Source organism: Falco naumanni, chromosome 11 (genome assembly GCF_017639655.2).
Source record: "Falco naumanni isolate bFalNau1 chromosome 11, bFalNau1.pat, whole genome shotgun sequence".
Classification (NCBI taxonomy): Eukaryota; Metazoa; Chordata; class Aves; order Falconiformes; family Falconidae; genus Falco; species Falco naumanni.
This window is the reverse complement of record NC_054064.1, coordinates 33441757-33459804: the sequence shown is the minus strand read 5'-3', so window position 1 is coordinate 33459804 and position 18048 is coordinate 33441757. Positions and strand designations below refer to the sequence as shown.

General features: G+C 49.1%; 1 protein-coding gene across 4 annotated transcripts in view; it reads right to left on the bottom strand.

Moving 5' to 3' along the window:
* PDE4B (phosphodiesterase 4B) overlaps positions 1–18048 on the bottom strand; it is a 216344-nt gene that overhangs the window by 12820 nt on the left and 185476 nt on the right. For 3 of the 4 annotated variants that reach the window (XM_040610287.1, XM_040610288.1, XM_040610289.1), the window contains one exon: positions 14421–14533. In XM_040610287.1, coding sequence (XP_040466221.1) covers positions 14421–14533 — 113 coding nt within the window. Of the gene's footprint in view, positions 1–48; positions 3849–14420; positions 14534–18048 lie in introns of those variants that run through there. The other variant, XM_040610290.1, reaches the window with a different exon arrangement.

Below are 18048 nucleotides of genomic sequence, written 5' to 3'. Positions count from 1 at the left end.
ACAGTACAAAACCCCAGCCATTTATAAGCCTTCAGGATTTAAACCCACCTTAATATAACCCCAAGATACAGATAACAAATAGTTTGCTTCAGGCATTTTGGAAAACTCCACGCCACCGTCCACAAATCCTCACGGAGAAATCGCCGGTCAGACAGGAGAGCTTCCTCGGGCACACCGACACCCCCTTCCCCAGTCAATAAAAAAAATCAGTGTTCATCAAAGCCAGAGATCCCCCAACGCCCGGCAGTTGCTAATCCCAGACAAAGCCAAGCTTGGCACAGCATCTTTGCAGAGGGCTGAACGTGGGTGTATTTGCTCGCAGGAGAGAATAATGAAATCAGGGATTGCACGAAAAAACGAGAACTAATCCAAATGTATTCAGCTGGATGGCTGGAAGCACTTATGAATTATGAATTGTCCTGGTTGCTTAGTTGGCTGAAGGGGGTCCCCACTCCACATCAGCTTTGCTCAGCTGAACTGTACAGCAAAAAAATGATGCTGGTTTCTGCGGGCTTGCCAGCTTTAGTAACACAGCCATCTTTTTAGAAGGAAGATTAAAATGGAGGAAGCTCTGTGCATATTTAAATAAGTCAAAAGTAGGCAGCAGCCTCTTCTCCGTTTCTGCTTTGTTTTAATCCTCTTCATTACAGAGGATTTTCAAAGCAAGTATTCACAGATGGATTTTTAAAAGCATAATTTTTCACATTTTCCATGTGATCATACGTTTTTCCCCCTACATGGTAAATGGCAAAATGCAGCAATGTAGCAAAATGTACCTTTGCCAACTGGAACTATTTTTCAGGTAAAAGGTATAAGCTAATAATAACCTTAAATCTGTAAGGTCAGCCTGCAATTAATAAATCCTTTTTTACAATATATTCACAATCCCAATTGCAAGATTTAATCATTATTGTAATTTATTTTAAGCTGAAATGCAACCGCTTTACTAGGAAGCTGTAGCTGTCCTTTTAGCATCAAATCAGAAGAAAAGCACATTGTCCTGGGTCTGACAGAGATCACAGCAAGGAGTCACCGCCGATGTGCTGCACTCGCCCTGCTTTAGGATGTCCTTGGTGATTGCTAGCTGTAACACACTGCACGACAGCGGCCAGCACGCCAAAAATAAAAGTGCAATCTCTGGTCTAAAATTATTTACTTCCTCCAATTGCCTTCATTAAATGTTATCTATCAGCCTCGCTTGGCATGACATCATGAGGCTTCCTCGCGTGCTCTGGGACGTGTGGGACATGTGGGGCACGGGGGCAGCCTGTGCTGCATTGCACCCCCGTCCCCACTGCAAGAGCCCGCACGCAGGGGGAGGCAGAACCCGCACACAGCCCGTGCAGAGCTCCCCACTTGCCCAGGCTGCTGGAGCAGCACTGAGCACCACAAAAATCACGCCTCACTGGCCAGGCATGGCTCCAGCTTCTGCTCAGCACCGTCCAGATGGAACTGCCGCTCAGCCTTTTGGCCATCAGAACCACACGGTGCAAATGAAGTTGCAAACCCACCTCCTTCTCTCCTTAAATTTATGATTAACAGAGGTGGAAAGCTGATGTCACCTCCCTTTGAGCACGTGGCTGTCTGCGTAGATCAAAGACGGGGTGCCATCTGCTCGGATTCTGCCACCACCATCTCTGCTGCTTTCTCTTGCAGCAGCCTGCCTTGTCCTAGTGTGACTGTCACACAGCGAGGCCTTGTTTGCCAGGTTACTCAACCAGTTTAAATACTGCCTCATGGGATGCAGGTGGGAGCAAGATGTGAAAGACAGTATCTCGTGGGATACGGCCAGGAGCGGGATGTGAAAGATGCTGGCTGCCCAGGAGAGCATCCCACAGCGCTGGGTCATGGACACGGGCTTTGGCTCATGGGGTCTCCAGTAAACTTCGTGTCAACCAAGAGGGACAAAAGCCTTTTTGAAACTCCTAAGAGAAACCTTAGTGACGGAGAACGAGTGGCAGCGAGAATGAAAACCAAGTAAGAGAAAGCCCGTGGGAGGAGAGGAGGTCTCTGACCCTATCAATTCCTCACAGTGACGTATTTTCGCCGGTCACAAGCACCAGCCACCGACACATGAGCACTCCCACAGACTTACAGCAAAGCATGTGCTGAAACATTTCTCTGGATCGAGGCCTTTATCTTTACAAGGAAAACACCATAATCAGATGATCACACAAACAATTTTTAAGCAACGTTGAATCTGTCTGGTTTTCTGTACAATTGCCCCTTTCAGACTAATAATTCCAAGCGGTGGACAAACATCAGAAAAAATTGCCTTTACCTCACGATTGGCTGCCTTTTCACAGCGGCACCAAGCAATTAAATGGCCTCCACAAGGTCACCTAAGCCATCTGCAGCAGAGATGAGGGCAGATAGAAGACCTTGGGTTTCTCATATCTGATCTTTAACCAGGAATCTGTTCCCTTCACCTCCTGCAACAGCCTTAATCTTGCTCACTTTTCCCGACTTTTAATCAGCAACCTTTTATAAACGAAAACAGCAGTGTTAGAGCACTGCTAAAAGGACTACCGGGGCCAGACCCAGCCGAGACACCACCCACAGCCCGAGACACCACCCACAGCGCTGTAAGAATACCCACGTGCTTTGCAAAGTTTATTGCAAATTACCATCTGAATGATGCTGGCACCTAAGCAGTATTTACTTAATAACACTATACCCTTTTAAAATGAACAGAGGTTCAGCATGGACCAAGGCATGCTGATGGTGCACTCGGCAATCACAGTGTCTCTGCTGCTCGTGGGGGGCATTTGGGATTTTTCCTGAGCTTCCCTTGATGTCAGGATGCTCTGGAGTGACACAGCTTCCTCTGAACTGCTTTTGCCATTTGCCTGCGGCGCCTGCGGGGAGAAAGCGCGTTTGCTGCCTCTCTGCACAGATCAATGACTGATGTCATGTGCAAACCTCTGTAAGATCCCTTCATTAAATCGATTTGACAGCAAAGGGTAAAACAAACAGATTGCACGCTAGCAATGAGAAAATACCAACTGCTCTGCCATTAAGCAAACAGAAGTGGTGCTGCTTTAAAAAGCTCGTGCATGAGCACAGCATGGCCCTCAGCTCGGCAATTACAATAATGCGTATCAGCAACATGTGGACATGTGCTGTTATTTTCATAATTAATAATCATCTTGGTGCCTTTTACAAAGGAAATAAGCACCGATAACCTCACTGTACAGATGGGAACTGAGGCACACACAGAATATGCACGTGCACACACGAGGATGTACACGGGAGGGGATGCCCACCCCAGAAAGAAGCAAGATCAGGAAAAGGGCTTGAGGGTCCCTGCTCTCTACCCAGAACTCCGATCACAGGACCGTGCAGTTAACACATTCAGCTGATGAAAAGAGTGCAGATAACGTAAATAAGATGAAGCCCCAGCCAAAAATTTTAATAACCAAATACACATGGTGGTACAGCTGACCTTCCCAGCGAGTCGCAGAGGTCTAAAACCATCTGGAGCATTGTGCGAGAAAAAGCCAGCGCATTGCATGGAGTTTTCCTGTTTTGCATGCTCTGAAGTAACTGCAGAAGTCATCTGAACCAAATTAAGTCTCCCAGAAATTGAATCATTCTTTGATTACCAGCAGTGACCCTTTTTCATGTATTCTCTGGTAGAGGGAATCACAGTTTCTTTCCAGCTTTCCAGTCGTGTGTGCGTGCGGCAATTTCCTTGATTACTGTTGGGAAAGTTCACTCACAGTTCCCCTCTTGGCTGCCCACACTGCACCCTTGCTGCTCACGTTCCCTCTGCACCGGCAGCTGCACTATTTGCTTTGCAAGGACATGACCATGGGAGCTCAGCAGGCGCGCAGCGGCATCAGCATCAGCACTGAGCGCGGCAGCTCCCTCCCTCCCTCGGCAGCCGGCCCTCCATCCCATCCTAACCAAAAGCTCTGTGTGCGAGGCCTGCCTGCCTTCATTTGTGTGAGAGACAGAAAATTTGGCCTATCGTAGATTAGGCCAAACATCTGCCAGACTGAGGAGCCCCATCACGCTGGGAGTGCGCCGGCAGAGGGGCCACCCTGTGCCACACGGGGTGGCATCCAGGGCAGCACCCAGCCACACGTGGGACATCCCCCCAGTGCTTCAGTGGGCAAAGTCCCACCTTTCTGGCTCTTCATGGAAGAAACAACTCTTCTTCCTTTCCTAGGAAGGTTAGGGAGAGCCACACAGCGGCACACACAGCTCTTGGCCTTTCCAGCCCCACACCAGCTCCAGCGACAGTCCTGCTGTTATTCCCATTCCTACTCCCCTTTAGAGCAGGCATCAGAGGTGTTCCTGGTGCTTTACAGGGAGACTAAAGACAGGAGGATGTATCTGCTGCTGATGTAAATCCTTTGAAGTCGATGTATACCAGCTGGGGTTCCCTGAGGCCAAGAGTCCTTATGCAAAGAGGCTGCTTAAAAAAGTTTTAGTCATTTGCAGGAGCTGAGGGCAATTTCAAGATAAAAGAGCTGCTGAGATGCTGTGGGGCTCCAGCCTGCCCGGAGTACCTAGGGAGAGTGGGGTCCCACCCCACACTTTGATGGAGGAATCTCGGTGCAGATCTCCAGTGTGTAAAAATGTTTATAAACTCCGTTCCCCGCAACCCACCCTTCTGACGCAAACATTACATCCCTCACTCTTCCACCACTCCTAGGCTCCTAGAAATCCTTAGAACAAAAGGATTTGTGGTACGAGCGTTACTTTCGCCTTTGATTTCCACGCAAAGGCTGCTGGGCTGAATCCTCCTCAGCTTAATTGCCTGGGTAAATTACTGCAGGTCCAGAGGCGCAATTAAACTCTGGTGTAACTCCACTCGTTTCAACAGCTCTTCTCCTGGGAATAACTGGATGCCCAGCACTGGGAGCTGGGAAGAGCTGACACTCACCTGCCTGTGTGACGGAGCAGGAACGAGAGTCCAGCCGGAAATTATTTACACACAGGAGGGAAATTACTCATCCGTGTATACAGCAACCAGGTCAAACAGCAAATGTGTAATGCTTTTGTCTGGACCTCTGGTCGCTCTAAGAGAAGAGATGTGACACTCATGTGCTAACGCAGGTTTGTGAAAAAATGAGATTAGTCTCATTGCCTGTGTTTGAGAAGTTAGAATGAGTATTTCCAAATAAATACCTAGCCCTCTCTTCCTGACACGGACAGCTCATTCCTGTATTGCACAGAGACACCTACCCCTCAGGCAGACAAAATTCCCGGAGCTGGGATTTTGCCTGAGCAGTGGCAGAGCCAGGCTCACCGTGTGCGCTCCTGGGTGCCCCGGGACAGGGGTCAGACCCAAACCTGGGCACCCCCTGCTCACTCCTGAGGCAGGGCAGGGAAGCTGATCTCTGGCACACAAGTGCCTTGTAAGGTCATTTTTCATTGCTGTTTTTTCCTCAAAACCTGCTGGTTTTGGAGTGCTGGAGCATTTCTTTTGTTGCTTCTTAAAACATCTGCAAATGAGTTAAAATTCTTTAATTTATAGAAGCCGTAACTCATTCATTTGTCTGTGCTTTCCTGATGTTACACCACTTACAGAAAGGGCTATATCAAACAAATTTGCAGCTGTCCTTGTTACACCACACCGTAATTTCTATCAACTTTCCTTTTTAAGCACTCACACCAAGGATGAGGGGTAGGTGCATTTAAATGTTTAAAGAAAAAAAAATGAGCCCACTTCGCACTAATCATTACTAAAGGGAGGAAAGTTTTCAGACGCATTTCAATGCCTGAAGAAAAGTGGAATGGCTGCAGTCAACTATCAGTCATTAAAAAAATCAAATGCTTTTGCAACTCTTTCTAGTCCTTGTTTCCTAAAACAATATATTTTTTAATGTGCTAGAAACTATTTTTAATGAGATACAAAGTACTATTTGTTTTTGGGGTTTTTTTTGTTTTCCCTTCAGCTTATTTTTTAAACCAAAAAGTAAACACACGGTTATGAAATCTCCAATTTCACATCAAAGGAGAGTTGATTTATATGTATGTTCAAAGGAAGACTTTAAAGGAGTAACATCATGACCAACTTGTTGGCCTTATGTTATTAAAATAATTTTAAATTCCACAATGTAAATGTTGATAAATAAATAGCATGTTGCCATAAATCAGCATGTGGCTGCTCATGAAAGCAGTAACATATATCTGATGTAGACAGAACAATATTCAGATTTTACCCATGAAGTTTAGCATTTCTGAAAGCAGCAGAACCTCCCTTGGGTGGGACGTATTTACGCAACACGGGGCTTAAGAAGTGATGAAGTGGAACCTGAAGCAGGAGTGTTAGCACCGGTAGGTTTCCAGCTCATTTCCAGAGACCTGAAATATGCAAATGGCATTAAAATGCCAGAAAGGAAAAACTCCCTATAGGATCCTGCCCGAGGAAAGCACTGTGAATTAGCACTGCCTAGAAACAATACTGAATCTCCTTAGTTAAATGCAGGCTCGGGGCATGTTACTCACTTGCTGGGAACTGGTAAGGCAGAAGAAAAAACCCCCCCGCCCGATGCTGGCGAATTGGTAAGGTCATAGAGAAACCACCCCATTTACTTTCCTGAAAATGAATGTGTCATGTGTTTGTAAGGTGTGCCTGCCTGAGTTTTTGTTGGCACACGAAGAAAATGCCTGCCATACCCTGCAGGGCCAAATCCGCTTACCACCTCCTCCGTCGGGCAGTCCGGAGGCACCCAGTGCCGATGGATTCGCTTCGCGGTGTATCCAATAGCACTGTGTCTGGTACCCAGCAGCCCTCGGTTCAGCTTTACATTTGTTGTTTGGGTTGACATGAAATAGCAAGACTGAGGGAATGTAAGATTTCACGCTGCGTGGTGTGACAAAGCACATATTGTGTGGTCTCCTCAGTGGAAAAACCACAGCAGGGGGCACGGCCCGGTCTGCAGCGTGATCTGAAGCTCCTTTGGTTCCTTTGGCAGAAGCACAGGTTGATTTCTGCTCCATCCAAAATGCTCTTCCTACACTTAAGAACAGGTCTCTTGTAGCCAATTAATACATGCAACCACAACCGGAGCCTGCGTGTCAACTTACTCGATTTTGTAAGGATTTCCTCACCAGTAAGTACCAAACTGCACATGGCAAGAGCTCGCAACCACACGAAAGCTGAGCAGCGATCCCTCAGGAACTGTACTCTCTTCTTCATCACCGAAAGGTACATTTTGTAACATAAAACAAACTACACTGTAAGGAGGAAGGACCACACCGATGGCACATTGCAGGCAAGGGGTGACTCCTGAGACTAGTACCACCTTTTCCAGAGCAGCTGACACAGCGTGGTCAGTCTTCATACCGCGTTTTCAGCCCAGCACTGCTTGTATTTTTCACTTGAACAAGAGGTGAGCAAAGAAAACCAGCAAAAAGGAAAAACATTTGTTCTGCAAAATCATTTTTATAGAGTTTTACCAGGTGGAAAAATGTTTGCCATGTTAAGTGCAAAAGGAAAATCAGGAAGAAGAGATGATGAGTACCAGCCTGAGCTGAAGGCTAGGAAGCAACAGCAAAATTAAAACCTACAGCAGCTTGTTTGTTGACATAAAGTTGATTAAAGAAAGACCTGATGCAGCTGACAACATCTGTGGCCTCGAGAGCAGATAGCGCTCCAGAAGGCTGCAGATCTCAGACCAAAATCTTCTGTCAGTCACACCCATGCAAACCACACTGCTGCCAAATGACTACGTAAGGAGAGCCCACAAACCCGCGAGCCTCCCCAGCCGCTCGTCCCTGCCAGGGCAGGCAGGCAGCAGGCAGAGGCAGCCCTGCTCCCGGGGAGCTCGGGGCTGCGCATAAGGAGATGCTGGCCATTCAGATGAAATATGCCTGGATTATACTCTCAATCTTCAGGAGAAAAAAAAAGAGAAAAAACCCTCAAAAAACCAAACATCTGAGAGGGAAGAGCATTTGTCATTTAACAAGAGAGCAATGCAATTAAACATGGGATTTTGTTAATCGTGTGAAGCAGCAATTTAAATTTAATTTAAATTTGAGTCAGGCTCTGCAGTCATCATTTAAGCAAATCCAGCTGGGGTTTTACCTGAGTAGGAGAACAGGCTCTGGAAAATTCAAATAACTTTGTGCCCTGAGATGACTCTTCCATGATGCCCGTGATGAGGAAAAACTCCGGCAACTTTTAATTGACAGAAGCCTGTATGCTTCAGAAAACACAGGATAAAGAGCAAGTCCTAGGAAGAAGTCAGTGTAGCTCTACAATACGGTATCCCCCCAGAAAACATGGCAGTTGGCCCTGCCAAAACGAAAATGAGGCTAACGCAAGCACCAAAACCATACGGAAGGCACTAATTAATGTAAATATATTTAAATGAAAAGTCCTTCTCACACAGAGATAGGCAAATTATTTGCAGAATAATTTTTATGTGGCGTTTGCCCAGCTGTGCTAAACCAGCAGCAAGGTGAGGCACTTCTTGTTTGTTTGCTTTAAACACAGGGCAAAGGCTTTAATCAGAGGAATCTCTCCCTCTAAGAGCTCTGACGGATGAGCCTTCAAACCAGTACATCTCCACAACATGTTCTGGCTTTGATAACACAACATCTTTCAATTAAGTTTCACTTAGCGCAAGTATTTTGATCCCCAGCTGCCCCACCGAGAGCAGTTGCTCTGCAACTGGGTAAAAACCAAGGAGTTCGGAGTAAGGCTGTGCAAACTGCCCTGGTCCACAAAATCGGGTCAGGATTGGGACTGCTCCAAGGATTAAAGCCTACTCTGCAATCCTTCACAGCTCACCCTCATCTAAGTGATGCTTCTCCTCCGAGATTTCATGCTCATTCTCCGGTATCCTCACTTCACTTCCAGATAGGTCACTGCTCCGAACAGTTAGTCACTCTCTAGTCCTGCCCTCAAATCATGATTCATTTTGAACCTGCCTTTGAGCTATTATTTATTTAAGCCCCACCCTAATGTGTTATAACGTAAAAGTCTGAGAATGCAGAACTTTTAAAACACATCACATCCCAGCACAAGCAGAAATCTTTAAAGGACATGTTAGAAGGTCCTGGGCACTGTCACGTCCCAGAGGGTGGCAGCTCCACAGAAGGGCTCCCAGGAGGATGGATTTGAACCAACATTCAAACCAAAGTCTTCTTATCTGCTGTGGCTATCTAGACGTGCTGGTCCTGGGATCTCCCTCGTATGGGCTTTTCCCACCCGTTTACCACAACAGTCCCAGCAAATGAGGATGCATCTGCTGCTCAGAGTCACTGTGCTCTAGGAGGCACCTCAAACAGTGGCACTGGCTCCCGATGCTGGACACTTCTCCCAATGGTGCAGCTTTCCAGTACTTAAAACATTTGAATCAGTTCGACTAAGACGTTCAGAAACTGGCAGCCCAGAGGGCTCACAAGACCAGAATATTATATTGTTAAATAACCCACATACGGCCCCACTATTCCACCCCAATCTTATGACATCTCTGATATAGTCAGAATGATTTATTTTAGAGGCCAAAGAGCAAGGGAGGAGGAACAGGATGGATACAGAGATAGCTACCCCATAAGTCCATTTATGATAGTGATGAGAACTGATACACAGGAGTTGACTCGGACCCATCTCCGCAAGTCTTGAACATCCATGAGGAGCTCTGAGGGGTTTTACAGCCTGGGGCAGAGCCACTGCCCAGAGCCGGCTCCTCCTCACTCAGCAGGCTTCACTGGAACCTTGCGCTCACCGCTCCCAAGTGGCTCTGTTAAAAAACCTGGCTCCTGCATCACCCATAGCTTTGCCTTAAGAAAAAGACTGCCCTGTCCTCTAGCACAAGGACATCCTCAACACAAACGAAAAGCCATCAGATAAAACAAAGATGGAGTGAATATTCCCAACCTCAGATATAAACAGCTCCTACCGCAGTTCTCATCGAGCACAACGATCGCCTAGCATCCTGCTCTGCAGACAGCAGCTGTACGTCTAAGAAACAGTTAACCGCTGCCGAACACGCCGACGTCAAACCTGACACGGGCAACGTGTTAGGGCTCTGCAGGGACTGAAGCGGAGCGATGCCAAGGGCTGCTCTGACCAGCCTGCCACACTCCAGAGAGCTGGGTAGCAGATCCCGGTTTCCATAACGTAAGTCCCTGGGCGAGGGGAATACCGGCGTGCGGCTGGGGAACCGCGTGCGGAGCTCAGTGATTCATCCCGGCTTGTAAAAACAGGAGACGTGGAAGTCTCTTTGTTTCGCTGGCTGCTGCACAAGCGAACAAGCCCCTCTTTGTGCGGCACTCGGCTATTTTAAAGCGTATTAAACAAAGGAAGTTACAGCAAAAGCAAGCAAAAGACTAAACAGGTCGGCACCACTTAAGGGAAACATCACGTCCAAAGGGGATGAGACGGAGGGCTGGTGGGCTGGCAGAAGACAGGCGAGCGGGCGCGGAGGCTGTGCAGCCCAGCACATACGCTGCTGGCACGTGGCCCTGTGCCGTGCTCAACCCCTACCACTGACCCCAGGAGTTTACATTAGTGTCCAGATGTTTATTTAGCCACTGCCTCCTGAAAGCTAGGTGCGGCCTTGCTCCTCTTTTCTGACTGAAATGCCCTTTGAAATACAAGCAAAATGAAATCAGTTATGTTTATCTTAGTGGCTTCTGGCTCACAAGCAACCAAGATAGGAGTGCAAAGCCCTGACGTGCTGCTGCCCTGAGCCACTGGCTGGAAACGGCCTTGGGTGGCAAGATTTGAGTTGCATCATTCAGCACTTGGGAGTAACGGAGATGGCTTTAAGAGCTGACATAAGAAACTAAAGATTTACTCTGCAGTGTCTGCAGCTGCATGAGCAGTGCTGGCGGGGACGGGTCCCCCAGGGAGCAGTCCGGAGAGAGCAGCGGGTTTCAAAAGTTTCAAGAGCACAAGGCAGGCACCCTGATGACACCACCTCTGTCAAAATCAGAATATCCTCACAGAGCACAAACGACATCACCTGCCATTTACTTACTTGACAGACTGCAAAAAGCTCTAAATAAGACTGGTCTACTTTAAGGAGGTGGAAAGGTACTGCTTGGGCCCATTCAGATATATCCGTTTTAGGCACAATCTGGGCTGTATACTGCACAGCCAGGAATCAAACGTCTCCTCCATCCCTAAATGCTTGGAGCTGGCAAGACCAGCATTTCAGCTGGGAAAAATACTTGCTTCTTTTTAAGATTCAGGAGATGCACCGAGTGTGTCCTTCTCAAGATCCCAAATGCTAGGCTAGGTAGTAGAGCCGAGGGGGTCCTGCACTTCCATCTGCAGGACAAGCGAGGCTGCGGACAGCTGCCTAATGCCAAATGCAACATTACAGGGTGGCCACCAAGAGAGAATATACCCCCTCTATCAGCAGGCCCGTGACTCACAAATCCTTCTGAGACACAGCAGCTGCCTGAGCTGGAAGTTGGACAGGGTGATAAATGCAAGAAAAAAAAAAAAAGAATATATATGTTACAATAATGTAAATATATGTGGTCTGCTTCTTCAGGCAACACCGAGTGCCTACAGAGCTTTTTGCAGGTAATTTCGTTTCACTGCACAGCTGCAGTGCCATACTCTCCTCACAGCAAAAAGTTAGTATTAATGTTAGGAAAATAAATCCCCTTCGTATTGGTCGCATTCCCTGCAACCAGGTAGTTTTCCAGATAACTTTCTAAATTAGAGAGAAAAAAACTAAGGGCACTGTGCACGGTCAGTTGTTCTGCAGCAAAAGCTTGGAGCTGGAGCAGCAAGGGATTTGGGCTGGCCTGCAGATCAGGCACTGCTCTGGTAATGCAGCAGGACTCATGGATACCAACAACACACAGGGGAAACAGTTTCCCCTTTGCCAGTTTTAGGTCCAATCCCTGCTCCTGGGACCGTAGTGTCCCACCGTGCAAGCGGCAGTGCTTCCCTGGCTCACACTGATGTCAGTGTAATCAGACTCGTTAGCTCACAGTAAGATTAGCTGCTCATTTCCTCACTTCTCCTGTAATTAACTCACATCTTAAAAACGTATACGCACATGTTTTAACTGATGTTTTCCGAAAACCATCAGCTTAAAGCCAGGATGCTGTCCTGCATGGTGTTTCCCCCCCCGCAATTCCTTTTTGTTGCAGGACTTCTGAGAATCACCCTGCGAACACGTATGCCGAGATCCTCCCTCTCTCTCTGCTGTTGTTGCAACTCTGGGTTTTCTAAACTACGTCTGTCAGGAAGGAGACAGGAAATTCGAGTCACACTTGCAACAGCTGTGCCATGCCTACTATCAGTCTCAAATGACGTAGTTTGGCTTGGGTGGCGCGGGGCCAGGAACTCGGCGAGAGCGGAGGTCAGGAAGATAGGTCACTGTTTATACTGCTCTTGCACTTGGGAGCATGCTGAGTCTATTTGCTTTCTTCCTATCTATACTGTTTCTCTTTCCGTTTTTCTTTAATAATGTGGAGCCCAAGCATCCTGTTTTCAAAACATCTGACTGTTTTTCTATTTACCGGTGACAAATTTAAATGCCGTTGACCAAAGCTGGCAGTTGAGTGGGATACTTGGTGAAGGGAAAAACCTTACCAATTAAGGACCGTCGCAGCCTCCTCCTAAAGATGCACGTTTCTAGTTTCTAAACCAAGGGCTTCTTGCTCTGCAAGATCACTCTGCAGACTGTACGTCTGCCACCAAAACCCAAAAGCCACAAACCCCCAAATTAATTTATGTCAATATTTAGTGCTGATGAGGCAAGGAAAGTGAGGTGTGAGGCCATTTAATGTTCTTCTTTCACAGATGAAAATGATACTGGAAGTTGACCAAAAAACGCAGACATTTCAGAAAATGGTTATGAAAGAACAAAGTTTCGGGAACCTTTTGCTCAGCCCAGCTGCAAGCCATCTGCACACAGAGAGATCACAACTTTTAATTACTACAACAAGCAATTTAGTTAAAGTCTTTCACCTTCACGAGTCTGGTTTGGCAGTCAGAAAAAAAAAAAAGAATCTCAAAGTTAAGGGTATCAGTGTCCACATTGGAGGTGCAGCCCTCTGCAGCCTAAACCTTTCTCAGCTTTCACCCTGGGTTCCCTCAATACAAACAAACAAACAAAAAATATTCTTTCTTGAAAGCTTGGTCTATAAAACTTTTATTGCTTCCTTTGGCCCTGCACGTCGTGGTAATCGCTAACAGAGGAGGAAGCCGAAATAATAGGATTTCTCTGCTCAACGTTTTTCATAAAATCAGTTTATGATTCAGCATTTCTGATTTCATTAATTTCCACTTAGGAAAAAACCCAACAACAACATGGGGTTTGTGCATTACAACTGGGAACCGGGTTTCACCGTGGCAGCGGGTCAGAGCCAGGGATGCAGCAGACACAGCCCGAATCCCAACGACGGAGCAAGCTCAGTCTGGGACTGCAGAGCTGCTCCATCAGACAAGGCACGGTTGTAAACACTGCATTAAAGCCTGGGTGAGAGAAAGCTGAGCTGGAAAAGCCAAGGGATGAGGAGCAGCCAGGCTGTCCCGGAGGTGCGAAGGCTGCGCTGGCAGCCAAGCGGTGCCGCGGGGCAGGGAGCGCCGCCACCCCGCACAGCGCCCGGCAGCCAGGCTCCTGCCCGGGGGGATGCTGCAGCCACAGCCTGGCGTTCGGCTGGGCAGGACGGAGCTGGGGAGCCCGGCTCCAGCACGGGGAGGGGGCAGGCAGGAACAGCAGCTTCTGAAAGTCGCACACAAGGGTTCTGACCTCGCGTTTCGCCTTTCCTCTCTGCTGCTTCTCGGTGCGCTCCTGGGACTCTGCTCTCCCTCGCGCTCCTCTTAGCACAATGTACTTTTCTGGCTTTACATTACTTACTTATACTTATTCTCTCTAAATTAGAGAGAAAATACTTTACTCCTCGCAGTATAACTCAAAACTTCCCTTTCATTACAAATTAAAAAAACCCACCCAAACCCCAAAGGAGCCAAGGTCCCGGGAGGCGGGCGAGCAGCTTCCCCGGGAGCCGATTCCCTGTGCGGGATCTCTGCCGGGAGCCGATTCCCTGTGCGGGATCTCTGCCCTCGCTCCCTGCGGAGCCAGCCCACCGCTGGGGACACACGGGGCGCCCACCGACGGGCACAACACCGACCAACAGCGCACCGCAACGCTTAGAGCTTGCCGCTATTACGGACAGGCAGCAATGAAGATAATTGACTTCTGAAGTGATAATTTGTTAAATGCGGGCGTTTGCCCGCTGTGCCTGGAAACATCGGTGCCGAAGGGACGGGCGACGGGCGCCTCGGACCGAGCGGAGCGGGGCCGGTGTGTGCGCGGTGGGCGCTGCTGGGACCCGCGGGGCACCCGCACCCCCGGCCCAGCGCCGAACTGCGCGTTCCCTCCTGCACAGCCGGGATGCAGGCGGCCGTGCCCCGCACCGCGCCCCGCACCGCCCGCCGCCCGGCTCCGCACCGTGCCCCGCACCCCCCGCGCCCGGCTCACCTTGTTGGATGCCATCTCGCTGACGGAGCGGTAGGTCTGGATGGTCTCCAGCTGATCCAGGCACCAGTCGAGCTCCTCCAGCGTCTCCATGGCCAGCTTCTGGTAGGGCTCCTCTGCGAAGAGGCAGACGGACATGTAGTCGGGCTGGCGCGGCGGCAGCCTCTCCATGCCGGGGCCGCCCGAGCCGCCGCCAGCGCCGCCGGAGGTGCCGCACCGCTCCCTCATCATGCGGCCGCCGCTGCGCTCCCCTCGCCGCCGGCGAGCAAATCCCCGCCCGCCGCTGGCAGCCGGCACAGCCCCGGCCCCGGCCGCCCGCCCCGGCCCGCCCCGGCCCGGCCCCGCAGCCCGCCCCTGCCCCCCGCGGCACGGGGCACCGGGCGCCCCCGAGCAGGGCCGGGCTGCGGGACCGCCGGCTACCCGCCGGCCCCCGGCCCCTGCGCCCCCCCGGCCCTGCCCCCCAGCCCTGCCTGCCCCCCCGCCCCCCCCCCCGCCCTGCCTGCCCCTGCACCACCGGCCCACTCCCCATCCCCGCCAGCTCTGCCTGCTCCTGCTCCATGGGCCCGCTCCCCATCCCACCTGCCCCTGTGCCCCACCAGCCCTGCCTGCTCCTGCATCCCCCGCCCACTCTCCATCCCCACCAGCCCTGTCTGCTCCTGCTCCCCCGGCCCACTTCCCCATCCCCACCAGCCCTGCCTGCCCCTGTGCCCCGACCCCGCGCTGCTGCCCCACCAGCCCTGCTCCCCAGCCCTGCCTGCTCCTGCGCCCCTCCAGCCCTGCTCCTTCACCCCTGTCTGATCCCGCTCCCCTCCCCAGCTCCCACCTGGTCCAGCTCCCTGCCAGTCCCTACTCCCTGCCAGCCCCTAGCTCTGCTGGCCTGTTCCCTGTGGCCTTGACCACATCACCAGCGCTGCGTCCCACTGGTCCCACTCCCCAGTGCCATGTGCCTGTGCTCCCCAGCAGGCCCTGCACCCCAGCCTTGCCAGCCCTGCTCCCCAAGCCTGCCGGCCCCTGCTCCCTGCTCCCACCGAGCTCTGCTCCTTGACCCTGTCAGCAGGACAATGCGCTCCTGAGCGGCTCTCAGTGTAAAAGTTAAGGTTTACATAAGCGGATACAGTGAATCATAAAATCTCTCCATGAATGTAACTGCTTCTCATAATACCAGTGACATATGCTTACCCCGTAAATCTGTCAAAGTTAATGGATTCAGCATTTCTAATGGCACTGGCTGAGCAGGTAACAGTGACATCAGAGGGCAGGATTGCTATGATATACACTCAGCGAAGCATCTGCTGTATAGCACGCATGCTGTACACACGTATGCCACATATGTGTGTATACCACTGCCCTCCCTGTCAAACCCTCACCAGGACTGCATGGGGTGTGCTCCCCGCAGGGCTGCCACCCTCTTCGGCCCCCCGTGTCCTTGGGGGACCAAACTGCACCTCGTGCTGGTACCTGCCTTCATACGGATAGATCCTCATCATCATTCACCATTGCCATAAAGCAACGAACATCATTAATAAGTATTGTGCACAGGCTGTATGTTCAATGTTGGAAGTTACATGGCAGAAAGTAGATGCTGCCAAAGAGTATTTCAGCAATAAACTTGCAGGGAGTGCTTGGAACTGGCACATTGTAAAGATTCAGTAAATCTGAATCTTTGTGGCATTGAAAATGTTTTTTCTGTGCTCACAGAGCTCCAAACATGGCAAGTAATCTCATTCTTGCATACTTCTACGATACATATATCAAAAAGCAGGTGGAAATAGCCAAAACACACAGAACTTGAGCGTATTTTCCTTTCTAACATGCATATTCTCTATCAACTACTTTATCATGTGAATTAGTTGACCTGGAAGGGCTCAAATTCCTTGTAATAGAAAATGTTTGCATTGATAAAACTAACACAGGCTAAATCATGACTTTAGGAATTGGAAAAATACCATCTCCTCAGACAAACTAAAGAGGAGCTGACCATACATGTAAATAACGAACTGCACTGTGCTGTTGTGGTGTGTTCTCCGAGACTTCCCCACTAAGCAGAACCATGGCACGTGTGCATTCCTGCAGCAGCAGCAGCAGGAATAGGTTCATAGAGGACAGACTCTGGCACTAGACCCTAATTTAGCCCTTTTGGGGATTTCCAGCCTTGCCCAGGGTCGAGGTTGCAGGACTACCCCAATAGTTTCACTTCAGATCTTCACCTCCGAAAGAACCATCACGGCAATGCAAGACCAAGAACAGAAATCTGCACTTGATATTGAAGGATTTATTTTCCCCAGAGCTGATGAAAGGTTCAGGCTATTCCCTTTATATTCCCTTACTTTGAAATCAGAGTTTTGTGTAATAAAAGAAAAAAAAAAAAAACACCACCAAAACCCAAGGAAAGGTACTAGATATTACAGAGAACAATGTGAATTAGGAAACTTCAAGGATAAGGTATGGAGCAAGGGCTAGTTCTAAATAATTGAAAATTTTATTTTACCTTTTCAGAAGATGAGATAAATATACAGCAAATATTTTATAGATTCTAAATGTTTTTCAGAATTTTTAGCAGACTATATCTGGACAGTCGTGCAAAATGACCGTTCCTTGCCACCAGCGTTTTGCAGCATGTGAGCTGCTTTTCTGCTTCATCTCCCTGAGGCTCCCCTGGGAACAGTGGGAATCCCTTTGGGCTGAAGCCTGGTTTACTCATGTAAAAGTACGAGCATTGTCACTTACCTAGGCCTTTTCAACAAAAACATATAGAGGACAATAGATTAACGATTTAAATGCAGATGTTTTGAAAACTGCTACTTAAAACATCTCAAGTCATTTCAATGGCAAAGCTGCAGTGAAATGATAGTAAACTGTTCTTGCTAAGTATAATTTTAAGGGAAAAAAATGGGTGAGTACTGCTACTGTTCAAAAGCTTTTTAATGCCCAATTTAAAATAAGTGTATTTCCATATAAAAGTACTGTTTCTAGCTTTTTCTGACACTAAGCCAGCCTGCACATTTCCACTGCCCTCCCTCGCACAGCTCTGTCTGGGTCTTCAGACCCAGGGAAAGATGCATCACCTTCATCCTTGGGTAGCTTTTCTGAAATTCTGCAGTGTCTTTTGGTTTTGACTAATCCAAATATTTTTTCACTCATTAAGTAAACGAGCCCTGTGAAATGAGGCTCTGGTGGTGTGCCTCCCTCCAGGTGTATGCATGCTTCTCAGCTTCTCCACCCTCCCTGCCCTCCTCGACTCCTCAGTCAGTCATTTCTGAACCTGCGGCAGTTTTAGCTCGGTTTGCTCGACCAGTAAGTACGTCAAAAATACCACATCCCTACGAGTTTCAAGAAATTAGACAGTCAAGCAGAAGAAAAGACATTATCCTCCTTGACAGAAGGAAGACAGCGTGAGCTCAACCTTTCTTAGAAACGGGGTAACTGTCTCCTAAGCCGCTTTGTAAGTGACCCAGTCTGAGACCGATCAGACTGGAAACCCCAATTCCTACCAAACCAGCCCTCTCTGGACACACGCAAGTCCTCTGACTCCCTGCTCATTAACTTGTTGTGACTGTTTACAAATAAATCGTGAAAGCACCGGCTACGATTACACAGATAAGGCTAAATTTGCACCAGGTGTTTTTGAAAA